The sequence below is a fragment of the Podarcis tiliguerta genome, assembly GCF_965153285.1.
Source record: "Podarcis tiliguerta genome assembly, chromosome: 10".
Lineage (NCBI taxonomy): Eukaryota > Metazoa > Chordata > Lepidosauria > Squamata > Lacertidae > Podarcis > Podarcis tiliguerta.
In genome coordinates this window covers 47,560,121-47,577,585 of record NC_139543.1, presented here as the reverse complement: position 1 = coordinate 47,577,585, position 17,465 = coordinate 47,560,121, and the positions used below count along the sequence as shown (strand labels likewise).

General features: G+C 42.1%; 1 protein-coding gene across 29 annotated transcripts in view; it reads right to left on the bottom strand.

Moving 5' to 3' along the window:
- RBFOX2 (RNA binding fox-1 homolog 2) overlaps positions 1 to 17,465 on the bottom strand; it is a 170,941-nt gene that overhangs the window by 48,022 nt on the left and 105,454 nt on the right. For 22 of the 29 annotated variants that reach the window (XR_014502380.1, XR_014502381.1, XR_014502382.1 and 19 more), the window contains one exon: positions 1,105 to 1,251. Coding sequence is in view for 24 of the 29 variants with exons in the window: in XM_083400781.1 (XP_083256907.1) it covers positions 1,105 to 1,251 (147 nt within the window). In the remaining 5 variants the exon portion in view is untranslated. The remainder of the gene's footprint in view (positions 1 to 1,104; positions 1,252 to 17,465) is intronic. The other 7 variants (XM_083400794.1, XM_083400784.1, XM_083400797.1 and 4 more) reach the window with 1 other exon arrangement.

Sequence of the window (17,465 nt, the reverse complement as noted above, 5' to 3'; positions counted from 1 at the left end):
GTTTTAATCTGAAATCTTAGGCGCTGCTTGTGCTAATCAAAGTCCCTGTCACAAAATGTGCCTAGTACAATGGGAGCTTGGAGCACTGTGCCCAACTCATGAACTTCTCTACCAACAGTGACCCCCTAGATGCTGTAAACAGAATACTAATCTAAATTGATTACTCCTCTGACCCAACTTGGTTCAGCTTCATCATGGGTGTGTCATCTTATCTGTCTGTTATACAGATTTTGTAGACAGGAGCAGCAGCAGCAATTTTCTCCAGAGACACCCTTTTCTGGGACTTTACTGTTGTAACTCCTCACTACAGTGGTACCCCGGGTTACAAACGCTTAGGGTTACAAACACTTAGGGTGACAAACTCTGCTAACCCGGAAGTAGTACCTCAGGTTGAGAACTTTGCCCTCAGCCTTTGGTGCGCAACTTGATCAACTGTACTTTAGAAATTCAGTATTTTTCAACAGCATTTTAGAAATCCAGGTGTATGACATTCAAAGATTTGTTCTCCCCGCCCCCCCCCCCCCCGTCTTTGACATGGCATGTATTTCTACATGTTTAGAAATTTAATTCTGAACAATACTGTCTTCTTGCTTGCTAAGGATAAAAGCCATCAGGTTCAGGTTGGTAGTTTAAAACAGACATGGCTGAAACATGCTTGCAGCCTGAAAGCCCACCATCCCAAAGCCAAAAGATTGAAACGAGGGTATACTCTTTTTAATTGGATCTTAAGGAGGAACGTCATTTTCAGGAAATGAACGTGTCCTTCAGAAGGAAAACATTAACTCCCGGTTACATATACACACCACCTGGATCCTCCTTGTTTGATCTCAAAGAACCGGATCCAGACCCCTGAGGGAACTGCACTATGCCAACTGAACACACCTGAGGCACAGGTGTACTTAATTCTTCTCTGTTAGACTGCAGTGACTTTGAGGGGGGGGAAACTGCAGTCCCGAGGCACCCCCCACCCAAACAGGGTGGAGCCTCGTGAGAATATATTATATTTTATGTTTTAAATTGTTACTCATTTTAATCCTTCCGGGGGGGGGGGGGGGAGAGAAAGATATACAGCCCTATGGTTCCTTAAAGGACATATTAACATACCCCAAACATCTGCCGGAGATCAGGATCCCGAAAGCGGAAGGGAATGTTGGAGACATGCAGCCGCTTTGGAGTAGATTTGCTCTCGGTACTCTCGTTGCTTTGTGTCTGTGACGGCTGGCCATCCGTCTGTGCCCCTCCTTCTGTCTGCTGCAATTAATAAAATAAAAAAAAAGTGGAGAAGAAATCACAAAAATCCAGCCAGGATTCATCCGTTTATCAGTTCATGTCTCAGGTATTTACACCACCTTCCTTGACCTAGTATCTGAGCGCCTTTAAAGTAAACTTGATAGTAACAGCAAAGTTCAACAAGCAATTCTTTGTTCATGCAATGGTTGAGAAAAGAACAAAAACAGTAAGAGAATCTCCACAGAGCAGGTTATTGGGAGATCAGTTGCATCAGTGTAATTTGGATGTGGATTGAAACAGATACAGATAAAGCAGAGCAAGTGACTGTGCCAACACATTTACTGAAGAAGTAGATACCTTTTAATTTTTTTAGACTGAACCTTTCTTGAGGCACTCCTTTCAACCTGTGGCGTTTTTTAAATATGGATCTAATGTTGCACCCATATTAGACATGTCCTGCTTTCTTACCTTTAAAATCCTCTTGGCGTGCTTCCACTAGCATTTAGCTTTCAACACGTCAACATTTCAAGTTTATAATGATAGCAAACAGAATCAACAGTACACAGCACGTATACAGCACTTTAAGACAGTCAAAGCATTTTACATATTGTTTTTTCCAACAACCCGGTTAGGTAGGTCAGTATTATTCCCAAACTGCAGGTGGGGGCATTCAACTTGAGAAAGTGTGGCTTGCCTAAGTGAGTGCAAGGCAGAGGTGAGATTCTAGCTGTGGTCCTCTGATTTGTAACACACTCTCTCTTGATCACTAAGCCATTCTAGCTTTAAATAGTTCAAGTTTATTTTACCATCATCTCACAACTAATGGCTATATAGGGCCTGGTGTACCTTCTATGATATGGGAGTTTTTTGTGCATGCCACCCGTGGGTCCATGATTTTTTTTAACCCCATAGAGCGGCTGCTGTTGGCATTACTGCATCAGTTTGCTACCCCACTGCTCCTGAGACTGCGTGCAACTGCTGCCAGACGTAAAGAAGCCGTGAGGGCCGCTAGCAGTAATACATCATATTTCTCCTTTTCACTGGCTGTGCTTCTCTTGGTACCAGTGCTGCCTTAATGGGCAGTAAAAGACCTTTTATACAGGAACTACAGCTTTACAGCCTAGCAAGTGGGTTTGTGAGGTGCCCTGCTTCCAACATCTGGTGGCAAATTATTCTCATCAACAACTACTTCCACTGTCTCTCTTCCCAATCAAATCTTTTGTTGCCCTTCGACATTTATACTGATTCCCCCAAAGGAGACTGTAACTCTTATAAGGTGCCAAATTTTCGTTTCTTAAATGGACCTTACAAGGTGATGGAAGCCAAGCCACATTTATATACGGCCACATTTATATACAGTCATAGGAAAAAGAAAGTGCACTCTCTTTGAATTTTGTGGTTTTACATATGAAGACATAATAACAATCATTTGTTCCTTAGCAGGGCTTCAAATTAGGTAAATACAACCTCATATGAACAACGCATGACATATTACACCATCTCATGATGTATTTAACAGAAATAAAGCCAAAATGGAAAAGCCATGTGTGAAAAACTAAGTACACCTTATGGTTCAATCGCTTGTAGAACCACCTTTAGTAGCAATAACTTGAAATGATTGTTTTTTGTAGGACTTTATCAGTCTATCACATCGTTGTGGAGGAATTTTGGCCCATTGTTCTTTACAAAGTTGCTTCAGTTCTTTGAGGCTTGCTGGCATCTGTTTATGCACAGCTCTCTTAAGGTCCCGCACAGCATTTCAACTGGGTTGAGGTCTGGACTTTGACTGGGCCATTGCAACAGCTTGATTCTGTTTGTTTTCAGCCATGCTGCAGTAGATTTGCTGGTGTGCTTGGAATCCTTGTCCTGTTGCATGACCCAATTTCGGCCACGCTTTAGCTGTCGGGCCGATGGCCTCACAGAATACTTTGGTATACAGAGGAGTTCATGGTCGACACAATGACTGCAAGATTCCCAGGTCCTGTGGCTGCAAAACAAGTCCAAATCATCACCCCTCCACCACCATGCTTCACAGTTGGTATGAGGTGCTTGTGCTGATATTCTGGGTTTGGTTTTTGCCAAATGTGGCACTGCGCATTATGGCCAAACACCTTCACTTTGGTCTTCTCTGTCTAAAGGACATTGTTACAGAAGTCTTGTGGTTTGCTCATAGGCAACTTTGAAATCCTAAGTTGTGCTGCCATGTTCTTTTTAGAGAGAAGACGCTTTCTCCTGGCAAACCTTCCAAACAAACCATACTTGTTCAGTCTCTTTCCAGTTGTACTGCCATGAACGTTAACATTTAACATGCTGGTGCCTATAGACCCTGAGATGTAAATCTTGGGTTTTTTTTGCAATTTCTGTGAGCATTGCAAGGTCTGACCTTGGGGTGATTTGCTGGGATGTCCACTCCTGAGAATATTGGCAACTGTCTTGAAGGTTTTCCGCTTTTGAATAATCTTTCTCACTATAGAAGGATGGACTTAAAATTGGTTGGAGATGGCCTTATAACCCTTCCCAGTTTCATAGGAAGCAGCAATTGCTTCTCTAAGAGCATTGGTCATCTTTCCTCCTTGGCACTGTGTTAAAACACACCTGAATGCTCCAGACCAGCAAAGTTCTAAAACTTCGGCTTTTATAGAGATGGGTACACTTGCTGAAAGGGACACGGGTGGCGCTGTGGTCTAAACCACAGAGCCTAGGGCTTGCCGATCGTAAGGTCAGCACTTCGAATCCCCGCGACGGGGTGAGCTCCCATTGTTCGGTCCTAGCTCCTGCCCCCCTAGCAGTTCAAAAGCATCTCAAGTGCAAGTAGATAAATAGGTACCGCTCTGGCGGGAAGGTAAACTGTGTTTTCATGCACTGCTCTGGTTCGCCAGAAGTGGCTTAGTCATGCTGGCCACATGACCTGGAAGCTGTCTGCGGACAAGCGTTGGCTCCCTCAGCCAATAAAGCGAGATTAGCGAGCAACCCCCGAGTCATCCGCGACTGGACCTAATGGTCAGGGGTACCTTTACCTTTACACTTGCTGATGATCAATTAAGCAAGGGCATTTGATTAGCAGCACCTATCTGCTACTTAATTCCTATGGAAGCAGGAAGGGTGTACTTAGTTTTTCACACATGATTTCTCCAATTTGGCTTTATTTCTGTTAAATAAATCATGAGACAGTGTAATATGTTATGTGTTGTTGTTCATCTTAAATTGTATTTACCTAATTTGAGGACCTGCTAAGGAACAGATGATTGTTACTATGTCTTCATATGTAAAGCCCTAAAATTCAAAGAGTGCACTTTCTTTTTCCCATGACTGTAAGATCCTGTTAAAATTGGGTGTAGGATACAATTATTATGAGGGTGCAAAGGAACACGCAGCTCAATGCCAAGTGCTATAAACCATGAAAGCCGACATTTCACTGAACAGTAGCAAGTTAACCTGAAGTGCAGACAACCCTTTAGTTATTAGTAGGATTTCATAACATAAATTAGTTCTCCATCCTGCTTCTCCTTCTCTGTTACCAATAAGGCTACAATGAAGAACAGTGTCTTGCTCATGTTCGTAAACAACATAACAATCCGGTTTCGTAGGGCAGCGTCTCAGATAACCATCAGAATACCTCACATGCTTATGTTTACTTCTAAGGTGTTTTACTTACTTTAAAATCCACTGAGAACAAAAGATCCATTGTGTGCCATGCTCTTTTGCATGTACCATCTCTAAACTTATTGTACATTACAGATGACGCTGTGACCTAAACATGGTGAAAGGCTCTAAACATTGAAAGAGACAGAAAGCCTTATTTAATCTTTGTTTGAATCCTTCCTGCAGGAGATTTTGTGTAAACCTTATTACGACATGGTTAACCTGCACCATTAGGGAACCCAGTTTTGGTGAGGTCTGAAGAAACGTGTTCGCTGACTGATGTGTGCTGGCAGGAGCAAAGCGAAATCAATAATAATCTAATCAGTTTTTACCGCAGTTACAGCTAAGGAAAGCACAATGAAATACTTGCTGGCATGCAGGTGACTTAATACTTCATGCCTGATTCTTCTTGTTTACAACATAGGCTAACTCCTCTTCATCGTTAGAAGCTGAAAGGTTATTTTGTAGGCCCACTGGTTTTTATATGCTTCTAATTATTTTAACAGACAATTATGTTAATGGGGGGGGGTATTCAACTAAGTTTTACTCAGAACAGACCTCCCATGTTCATTAATTTCAATGAGTCTACTGTGGGTAAAATTTAGTTGAATATCAACCAATATGTTCCAAGAAATTTGCATGTTTAGCTATGCACTTTTTTAAAAAGTAAGTTTAAAACCATAAAAAATTATCTTCAAGAAGAGCTGCTGGATTTAGTAAGACAGGTTTCAAAGTCCCTGGCTGAACTATGAAGCCCACTGGATGACCTCTGGTTTTTCAGCATCTTACAGCCTAAGGCTGTAAAGGAAAGAAAGGGTGGATAGTGTACATTTAAGTCAGAATTCCTTGAAAGAAGGGCTGGATGGCCATCTGTCAGGGATGCTTTTGTTGTGATTCCTGCATTGTAGGGGGTTGGACTAGATGACCCTTGGGTGCCTTCCAACTCTACAATTCTATAAAATGTGACAAGTACGAAAATCCAACATTTATCACCATCTATTACAGTGCCAGCATCTACTTTTAAGAATCTAGTATGAAAGGGTACATTATCAGAACCCAGCAACTTAAATTATGTTCTCCAAAATATTAAAATGATGCTTTCATATGACTTAACTGAAGCTAGATAATAAGGACTATAGAATTCCCAAAAGAGGTGAAATAGGTCCCTCAGCCACTCTTAAAAGCAGCACCACTAGGCTCTATTTGTCAGCTGCTACTCTTTCTCTCTCATTCTTTTCCAGATATGACCTTGGACTTGTGTATAAGCTTTTCAGGACAAACAAAAGCATATTAGCAGCAAACATTCACAAGGCAACGTGCTGAGCAAAGCAAGAGCAGCTTTCAGCTTTGCTTCAATCAGGCAATGAATGCAACATAAACTCCATCGGAGCATCTGCAGTCACACAATGCAAAACAAGACACCAAACAGCTGGGATAAACTAATTTCATTCAACCAAGAATCAATTTCAACCAGCCCCAAATATCAAATACACACACGAGTTTCCTGACAAAGGTACACCTGATCACATCACAAGTATACTATTTACAGTGGCTTCCAATTCCCTCCTCACTACACTGACAAAATTATCTCCAAACAAATGCATGGTGCACCCTGAGGGGAGAATCAATGCAGCTGGCTTGTGATTAAATCACACTAGGCTGTTTGGCAGTTTTATTTTTGACTTCGTCAGAGTCCTCTACTCCCCAGGGTAAAACTGTCCAAGGAGGAGGACAGAATGCATGACATCACATCCATCATCTGTGCAGACAACCACTAGGAAATAGTCTCCCTAAACAACCCTTGGATATATTTTCTTCCCCCATGGTCCAAGTGGTCTCTCTCTTTAAAGTGCTTTTTTTTTTTTTTTTTTTTTTGCACTCTGGAGCTAATGCAAATTTCCAAATTCTGAGCAGCTTACAGCAGATGGTGAAATTGGCAAGTTGACACAGCCTTCCAGACGGCCACAGACATACGGCCCATCATTCCCGCTCCTGGTTACAAAGGGTGCAGACAGAGCGAGGAAACTGGGAACATGGCTGAACTGGTGGTTCTCAGTGTAACAGGGCTCCCATGGGTGGTGTGAATAGTTGGCGGGGATGTCCCTGCTCCTCCCAAACCTCTCCCAGTGGATACCTATACTGGGCCTGGCAGCAGGACCCTATTCACTACATAAGCTTAAAAGGTGAAGTGCATAAAATTATGTATTGTGTCTGACGAAAGTGGATAGGGAGGCGCGTTATTGTTCTCTCTCCCTCTCATAACCCTAGAACCCAATATCCTCCAATGAAGCTGAAATGTGTGATATTCAGGACAGACAGAAGAGAGAGAAAGAGTGCATCTTCACATGCTGCAGTGTTTAAACTGCTATTACAATTTGCAGTGATGACACCAACTAAACTGGCTTCAAAAAAGGAAATTGGACAGATTCCTGAAAGATATGGTTGTCCATGGTAAACCACTGAGCCTCTTGGGCTTGCTGATCGGGAGGTTGGCGGTTTGAATCCCCACAACGGGGTAAGCTCCCATTGCTCTGTCCCAGCTCTTGCCAACCTAGCAGTTCGAAAGCACCCCAGTGCAAGTAGATAAATAGGCACCACTGTGGCAGGAAGGTAAGCTGTGTTTCCGTGTGCTCTGGCACTCATCACGGTGTTCTGTTGCACCAGAAGCGGTTTAGTTATGCTGGCCACATGACCCAGAAAGCTGTCTGTGGACAAACGCTGACTCCCTTGTTCTGAAAGTGAGATGAACGCGCCAACCGCATAATCACCTTTGGCTAAACTTAACCGTCCAGGGGTCCTTTACCTTTACCTTACTAGCCATAATGGCTATATATTACCTTGAGTATCAGACACAGTATGCCTCTAAATAGCAGTGCTGGGGAACATGAGTGGGAGACTACTATTGAACTCCTCAGCAGCTTATGAACTTCTCCTATCCTTCCGCTTGGCCACTGTGGGAACAGAATGAGGACTATTTGGGTCTTCTTATGTTCTCTTCCTCACTCCTTGTCTTGTTAGCATGAAGAGTAAATGGAGCAATCAATGCTTAATCCCTTGGGGAAGATTTGCATCCCTAAACCCCATAACCATCTTGTGGGTGTATACTGCCATATTTCTTTTCGGTGCTCCCAATCAGAGGCAGTGAGGACAAAGGATTCACTTCTGTGGCTGCACCAGGCTGTGGCGCTCCCTGGCTCAAGATATTTGTTTGGTTTCTTCCTTGATGTCTTTCTGGCATCACTTTAAGACACCTATTCCGGAACAAGTTAAATTTGTCTATTAACTATTCATTTTATCTGCTGTCCTATCCCAAATTCTTTTTAGTAATTAAACAAAAAATTTACTATCATCATCATCTTGCTTTTAAATGCCCTGGCTTGGATTGTTAGCTGTCTAAAGCACATTTCAAAAGCGGAAAGGTAGGATAAAATTTTTCCTTCAATAAACAAATTAACAAATAAGGCTCTGTTCTGTCTTAATCAACAAGCTGTGATTTTGACTGAGGAAGGCTAATTACAAAAGGATTTGAGAATCCCTGCGCTAAACAGCCTGACCTAATCTTGATATAACATTTATACAGAAGAAGCCAACCAGTTCTGTTGGAATAACTTCTAAAGACTAGAAACCAATGGAAATATAAGACTACGTGGAAGCTGAAATTTGTGCCCCAATTAATGTTGTGTTGTATATTGAAGAAAGCCAAGGGCTCAAATATGAGGAACGTGGGATGCCTCCCTTTTCCAGATTTCCAGTGCACATTTCACTCCTCAGAGCATGACAGACTTCTGAAAGGTACATTTAACTTCAGACTTCCACAGAGATTAAAATATCACATTAGAGCTGCCAGAATACACCTTACTCTTTATGAGGTCATTAAAACTATAATAAAACACCGATTACCACAAATTAAGTTTTTTATAAAAATTGACTTCTGCCTCTCAGTTTTTAATTTCACTTTAAGTGATTGCTCACTAGACAGATGATGAATATAATAGAGCCAGCCTTCTGATCTATTTTGAAGACAGCTTACACAGTGGCCTGGCAGGAGAAACCACCTCAAGTGTAGCTGATTAATGTATATACTTTAGAAAACAACTAATCTTCCACTAAGAAGTTTCGGCTCCTTCAGGCTAGCTCTCTGTCAGTGCCTCATTATAAGAAACAGCTCTTTCTTTTCTCAAGGTTGCATATGGCTAGTCAGACTCTGCAACAAAATTAATCTCTTCAGAATATATCTGGGGGGAAACCACTCGCTAAATATTCTGCATTCTGCTTGCAATATTAAATTATTATTTTTTCAGAATTCTGGCTATTTTGGCAAACTGCTGGATGGCAGATATGAGATGAGACAGCATGAGAGAACACGAACCAGGAACCTTTTGAGGTAGAAGGGGGAACTGGATCAGACTTGGATCTCATGTAGACTGACACTGGCAACTATACAGACAGGGCTGAGGAAAAAACACTGTCTGAAAATGTGGAGAGACACAGCCAGTCCATGTAGAGCCCATCGCTGCTCACTGTCCTCTTCATCATGAGGTAGTGAAGGTGGTTATCTTTCTCCCCCCAGAAACACAGAATGGAAGCAGGAAGTCAAAAGAGTGAAGCTCCTTCCCAGTTCCATTTTTGACTACTTTTCAAGGCTCAGATCTGTACCTGAACTGCTGAACAACAAAAAAAAAGTTTTTCCTAGAGGATAGGGTGGGAAATGGGGTGATCTGGGGGGCTGGAGTGAGAGTGAGCTAGTGAGATAAGGGACACACATGCACTCACAAGCTGGATCCAGTAAAATGGATAGTCTTTAAATTCTCCCCCCCGGGTTTCTCGCCACCACATTATAGGTCACCTGGTCAACAGCTATGTTATGTGATTCACTCGTGATTTTGTCATAATCCTACGTAAAAACAATGAACATCCTTAAGGATCCATGCCTTGGATTAATGTTTTTGTGTTACTGACAAGCACCAAATTTATGGTTTTTCAGTGCAGTCCATCAGTGTACTCTTTAATTTGATTGTGTCTGGTGGGACCCCATGTAAAATAAAGCACATTCAGGAAAGCCATGGAATTGCAGTGTTGGAAGGGATCCAATGGTCATCTAGTCCAGCCCCCTGCAATGCAGGAATCACAGCTAAAGAATCCCAGATAGATCCAACCTCTGTTTAAAAACTTTCACTGAAGGACACCCCACCACCTCCTGAGGTAGTCTGTTAGAAATTTCTTCCTGATGTTTAGTCAGAATCTCCCTTGTCATTTGGCTCCATTGGTTTGGGTCCTACCCTCTGGAATGCACGGAAGACCTAGAATCATAGAATTGTAGAGTTGGAAGGGACCACAAGGGTCATCCAGGGATCACACCTAAAGCCAAAATTGCATAGAGACAAAACACATCAGATTCAATGGTAGATGGGATTGTCAAAGTCCTTTTCCCAGGAAATCTGCCCCGTTTCTGCTCTCTTTTTAATTATTATTTTTTTGCCAAGTATATAAAGCTGAAAGCACACAAGTTAAATGTGCATAAGTTGTAAGCACGCTGTACATCTATATCTACACACACACACACACACACACACACACGAGGATAGGAGCAGCAAGATGGTAAGCAAGAGAGTGGGGAAGGAGAAACCAAAATGGTGACAGGAGCATATAGAGAAAAATGAAGAAAAGAAAAACGAATGGCTAAAAGTAACAATAAAGAATGGGAAAAGCCATAGAAAAAATGAAAAAAAGGGAGGAACAAGAAAGGAACAGGAATCAAAGACAGACGTGTGCTTGCTTTCTTGAAGGCAGGACAGACTGAGGTGACATCATGCATCCTGCGAGTCATCTGCTTCCCAAGACATTGTGCCTGCCTCTGGCCACTTGGTGGGCCCTAAAGCCCAGTCTAACAGCCTCACTCACACTGCACAAGATACATGAGAGCTCCCTATTTTTTTTAAAGAGAAAGACAGAAAGGAAGGAAGGAAGGTCCCTAAAACTTACTGTGGAGAAAAACTACAGAGAGCCTTTGCTGAGTTACTGCTAATGTAGTGGCAGATTAAGAAAACTGAATGGAAAGGTGACTGCTTATCATAGCATGCAAAGATGAATCAAAAGTTATTTTGCAGATTCCAAATGGCTAGTCCAATCGACTAGATTGTGGCCATGAACAAGAATATGGAAAGTGGCTGTGAGCATATGCAAAGTGCTTTCGCCTCACTACTTGCTGATGCTCATTGGAGGAAGGGCTCTGAAGTCAGAGACAATGATTTCCACTTAAGCTTGAGCCCCGGAACCTCTCAATTAAGCAATGCCTAAAGGCTGTGTTATGTGAAGGAGGAGGGGAGCAACAATGCATTAAATCATTGCACTGGAAAGGCAAACAAAAGTGTTTGCATTTTTGGAGCAATCAATACCCCCTTTACCCTGTACTAATTGTCACACATTTACTACTTTTCTCTCCTTGATACTTTATGAATAGCCGCCTACAGAAAATATGGGTGCAGGAGTCAGAATGTTTGGGAGTTAATCACATCTAACTGAAGAAGAACAGATGGCGTTTGCCAACAGCTGTATCTTGCTCCAATCAAATTCCAGTGTGTTCTGTTGTTATGAGTGCTGCTTCACACATTACAAAGTTCTTAGCACAGGCACAACATAGCATGGAAACCGGAAAGAACTGAAGAAATCGGCTGAGAGAGGCAAAGCAAGTTAAGTTCACTGTAGCCTGGAGGCCCAGTTTGAAATGTCATTGCAGATCACCAATTAAATTTGGCGTATCAAGTCTACTCCCCCTTGGATAATACCCCTATACATCATGATTCCCTCATATGATTTGGCATGACCATTATTTATTAGTCAGAACATCTAGGACTAAAATATTGCGCAGCCTGAAGCTCAGGAATGAGATGGGCGATCTGAAGATAGGGCAGAGTATACATTTCCCTCACTTAATTTTATTGTGTTACTATTCTTTGCTTTAAGAAGACAAAGCTTCCTGGCAGAACAACTGATTCATTCTGAAAAGAGATGACTAAAACACAGATGACAGAACTAGATGAGATGTTTTCTGGACATCCATACAATTCATAATCCTAAGAAACCTGCAGGAATCTATTTCAAACATTGTCATCTATACCTTAGCTACTGCCAGTTCTTGCACTTATGGGATCATAACTGTCAAATTACAGGGATACACATGCATCAGCTTAATTGAGAAGTTTCAGCCATGGACAGCTGACAGCAGAGAAATTATTAAGAGGGGGAATATCTACAAGAATAGGCTGAATTTTGAGAATACTGTAGAAAGATTTCCACTGCAAGTTACTGAATTTCTACTCTCAAGTCAACCTCTTAACAGAGACAACACCTAATCTTTACATCATGGTCTGCAGATCAGGAACATACCGCTAGCTTGCATTATCTCCTGGTCTCCATGATTTGCTGCAACCATGATTTCTGAATCAGACTTTTTAAAATAAAAAAAGGCTTAGTGAAAACCAGGACTGCTTTAAAACCATGATGTTAAACCGTGGTTTAAGGTGGATTTGCAAACCAGAATTTGGGGCAATCCTGGTTTTCAGAAACCATAGTTAAATCATACTGACAGATTTTAGTATGCTATACTTAAAAGCAGACCACAGAAGAGAGGGGGAATTTGTGCACAAGCCAGCATTGACTAATGTGAATTAATCTAGATTTCAGAAGTCTCTGTTAATGTCATACAGACATATGATTAAAAATGTTGAGGCTGGAGTGAAGCATTCTACTGCTGTCTTTTGCAATTATTCTGATGTCAAATTCAGCACAGTAAGTTCCCTTGAAGACAAGTCTGGGAACTTCTTGACTGTGGTGTTCATCATAAGAAACTGATCTAATGTTCTGAATTACTATGAAGATGTGGGAAAGGCAAAGGAAGACCCTCCCCCCCCCCAAAAAAAACCCCACTACTAACAAATCCTTCTGTATTTCGTGCTTTCTTTCCCCCTTCCAATTTTTTGGGGTTCTCACAAACAGACCTGTGATGGATAGTTATATACCAAGACCAGATGGTGCAGAAAAATATCCTGGCAAGGCAGCCTGCTAAGCACACCATGGGGTGCTTCAGATTTCCCAATATATGAATAGTCATCAAAATATCTTCCCAAAATATGAATAGTCATCAAAATATCAAAATGGTATACAAACTAATTCAGAATTACAAGGAATACACATTAGAGGGGATCAGGGGTCCTTTATTTGTTTATATTAAAAATAGTAACCACATAGGTTCTGAGCTTGTTTGTCCCCAAATGCTTGTCAAAGAAGGATAATGAATGTCTCTGTCTTGGCTGCAAGATGACATTTAACTAGTAGGCCAGTGATGCAGAGTTGCTGGGAATGCAAACATATAGAAGGGTTTTTTGGATGGGAAACTAGAGCTTTGTCCAGTGATTGAATGATTAACTTAACAGGCACATATAAGAAGAGTATACTATGGTAACTATGTACCCTTGTGATGGAAATAATAAACAGTTACCAGATATTAAACACTGGGATTAAATGCAACAGCTAATTCAGAAACAGAAGCTTTGCCAACAATGGCACTGAGGACAGAACTACATGTTCAGCAGAGACTTGAATTACCAGATCCTGCTCTCTACTGAGTATGTAGCTCTGCACAGTGAAAATACAACTGATGACAAAAATACAGGCATTAAGATTGGGCATAGATACTTTAGAGGAGGTGAGGTCAGGTATGGGGGAATCCCTGGTCCTGAATGGGGTAACTGTGTCCCTAAAAGACCAGGTGCACAGGTGCTCCAATCTCTGCTGGGAAGGAAGCGCCAGTTGCAGAGAGCAGCCCATGCAAAGCCTGGCCTGGAGATATGGAGCAGGTGGCACTTGACCAGATTCCCAGCCACTTCCTTACCTCCCCCCCGCAGCTCAAATCAGGGGACTTTGATGGATTGGGGGAGGAGAGAAAAGGCTTCACGTCTACATTACCCTCTGCTCTTGGCCCTGGCCAAAAGCCCACTAGCTGACTGCCTACCTCATCCCCTGAAGCACTGGCTTTCCTAATGAGGCAGGAAATCTGTGGTACTTAGCAGGGGCTCCCGTGTGTTGAATCACCCTGCTTTAGAGAAAGACTTGCTCCTATTTAGTGGCAGCTTTAGGGCTGAAGAAGCTTCATGGCTTAGGTTATATGTGGGTAATTCCAGAAACTGCTGGCCCGCTCATTGTTCTCTGTAATCTTGGCTGAGAAGTGTTTTTAAGGCCTGTGTTTTTAAGGCCTGTTTGCGTGGCACAGAATCTTGAGTCAAACAATTTGAGCCAAGAGTGTGTTGCTCTGGAAAGATCTCTGGGAAATTAAAAACTCACTCCTAGGGACTTTAGATTCCAGGCACATATTTAACTACTGAAGGAACATTTTAAAAATGGAGAACTTGTGACAGATCTGATACAAGACAAAAACATTTTAGCACCACAAAAGAGTTCAGGATGTGGTTATCCAAGGTTTTTTCTACCAACGGAGATAAATTGTCCCACATTCTTAAAAATAATTAAAGCTGAGTTGTCCCTGGCAGAGCAATTCCAAAGCAAAGATTGCTGAAGAGGCATTAAACCTGAAAGCCACAACCCTACATCATGCGATAAAAAATACATAGCAAAGGAAGCTGCAATAATATTCTTTTTGAGATCTGCTCTACTACTTGTGCCTGAAACCTAGATCTGCATATAAAAGATCCTTCCAGTGGGATTGATGGGCTCATGGCTCAAAAACCAAGCAGCAATTCAACCAGTTACGAGGCTAGAGACTTGGTGATTCATCATATATCTCACCTACTCCATTGTTTTTCAGATAAATATGATTTGGCAGGCAGCTAAGGAACAGTTATGGTGTTTCCAGAAGAAGGATTTCCCCCAGTGCCAGGTATAGCAGTCACAGGATATACAGGGACTATTCCAATTTCCATTCTAAGGGTCCAACATTACTAGAGAGACCAGCATGAATATCAGGTTGAATTAATGAGATGCACAAAAACTGTTTTCCTAATATGTAGTTTTCTTGTGATACTCTTTCTCTATTCGGGGTTGGCTTAAAACAGCCATAGGGAAAACAGTCAGCACGACAAGGCCAAAGGGTAAAACTGGAACCCTACACACACACACACACACACACACACACACACACACCGAATTTCTTTCCTGCACATGTGCAGTTCATACACACTACACTGCACTGATTACAGCCATGAGATGTAAGAGTCAAAGCAATAAAAGCCTAACAATTTATGAAGATATTTCAGACAAGCCTCCTTCAGAGCCTTCAAGTTCTGTGAGTTCTCCCTCCCCTGTAGCAAAATTTGTAGGTGAGATCTCATCAGGCCGAAGGCACTAGGTGAGTCTCCCTGAGGAGAGCATTCCACAAACAGGGAGCCACCACAGAAAAGCCCCATTCCCATGTAGGAGGTCCATTAAGAAAGGCCTCAGATAATGGTAACAGGGTCCAGGTAGGTTCATATAGAGAGTGGCAGTCTTAATAATAATAATAATAATAATAATAATAATAATTTATTATTTGTACCCCGCCCATCTGGCTGGGTTTCCCCAGCCACTCTGGGCGGCTTCCAACAAAGATGAAAAATACCCTAAAATGTCACATATTAAAAACTTCCCTGAACAGGGCTGCCTTCAGGTGTCTTCTGAATGTCAGGTAGTTGTTTATCGCTTTGACATCTGATGGGAGGGCGTTCCACAGGGCGGGCGCCACTACCGAGAAGGCCCTCTGCCTGGTTCCCTGTAACTTGGCCTCTCGCAATGAGGGAACCGCCAGAAGGCCCTTGGAGCTGGACCTCAGTGTCCAGGCAGAACGATGGGGGTGGAGACGCTCCTTCAGATATACTGGACCGAGGCCATTTAGGGCTTTAAAGGTCAGCACCAACACTTTGAATTGTGCTCGGAAATGTACTGGGAGCCTTTAATGATTGCAGTCCTGAACCATTTAAGGTTTTATAGGTCAAAAGAATGTGCAAAACAGGCTGTAAACAGCAGCACTATCAATGATGTAGGGGGGGGGTGAGATTCTACACCTCCTTAGGGATGCTTGTTCCATTGTGGAGGAATATTTTACCCTGCTCAGTGATGGCTCCAACATGCATTTTTCTTGTCTTTGTGGACTCCCGGCAAGCTTGACTCTCACTACTTCACCAAAATACAAGTACAACTGTCATCTTTTTTAAAGGTTGTCATTCTGATCACCTCAGCTCACCACTTGACATGTGCAGGCTCCTATCCTCACTCTCACCAGTTCTCTAAGCAGTTGAATTAGCTGATGAGACGCAGTGCTCTTTCATGCAGTACACTGAGATTGCCTCCTAATATGGAAGAGGAACAGGAGGCTTGGCAGCAGCTGGTGACTAAGGTCAACGCTCCCATTATTCATTCCCTGCTTCATTATATTAAATTAAATAAACGTCTGGACAAAGATGAAATCAACATAAACGCATAGAGGCAGCTCAGAACTGGCATACAGGAGATCCCATTTCATTTGAGGGATTCATATCTTCCATTGTCACACTGCAGACATCAAGCATTTCCATGCAAAAGATCTAAGCCTGTGTTGTACTTTCAAGCTTGGGAGCAGATAGTATGACTCTACACCATTAGGCAGGACTTGTTATAGCTACCAATAATGCTTTGCCCTACTTTAAGTGCATCTGGATTTGGCTTCCAACAAGAGCATTAGGTTTAAATGAGTTAGTTTAGTACCTTATGAGCCAAAATGCCTTCTTTTTCAAGTCAACTGTTTATTTTAAGCAATTTTATTTTAAGCAATGTTTTAAGGTACTGATCCATGATGCCACCTGCTCACCAAAGATAAAATGCTACCTAATGCTAAGCATCTCTATACACTTCAAACTGGCATTTTCAATCATATCCTTCCATTCAAGGCCACTGCACTCATGTAGGACTTACTTGGGAGCTATGGGTGTGCTATTAGCCAGCTACGTTACAAGAAAACTGAAAGCATTAAAAGATTAAATCCATCCTTTGCACCCAAGATTCCCACCATAATGCTCTTTATTAGGAAGTTAAGACTTAACAAGTGGCTTAACAGATGGATAAAGCTTTTCGGTTAGATAATCCGCAGGCATATTGCCCAGTTCGAGACTACAGAATTATGTCAAAAAGCGAACAATGTAAATGGCTTTGTGGCAGTCCAAGAGTCTTGTCTACAACATCATTTCTCAATTCCATCATGGTGCTGCCCTCAAATCTTCACCACATTATGTCATTCTGAGGAACAAACTCTACCGATTCATTTCCACCACCCCAATCTAGAAATTCCCCCCTAAAATGGTCCTATTCTTAACCAAAGGCAGCCACAATCGGCAGGTCTGCTCACCAAATCCAGCAGTCCATTCTTTTAAAAGATCCATTTAAAGTTTGAACAAAACACAGAGGAGCTTACAGGTCTCCTTGTGTCCCTTTGAGTGAAGATTGGATCTTCCTCACCTCCTCTGTCCCTTTATCCTACTTAATAGAAACAAGCAGTTCTGCCAGAGAGGAACTGAGCTGCATCAGATTAGGTGCAATAAGGGTTTGGACACCCACATTTGCAGGTAAGTTAA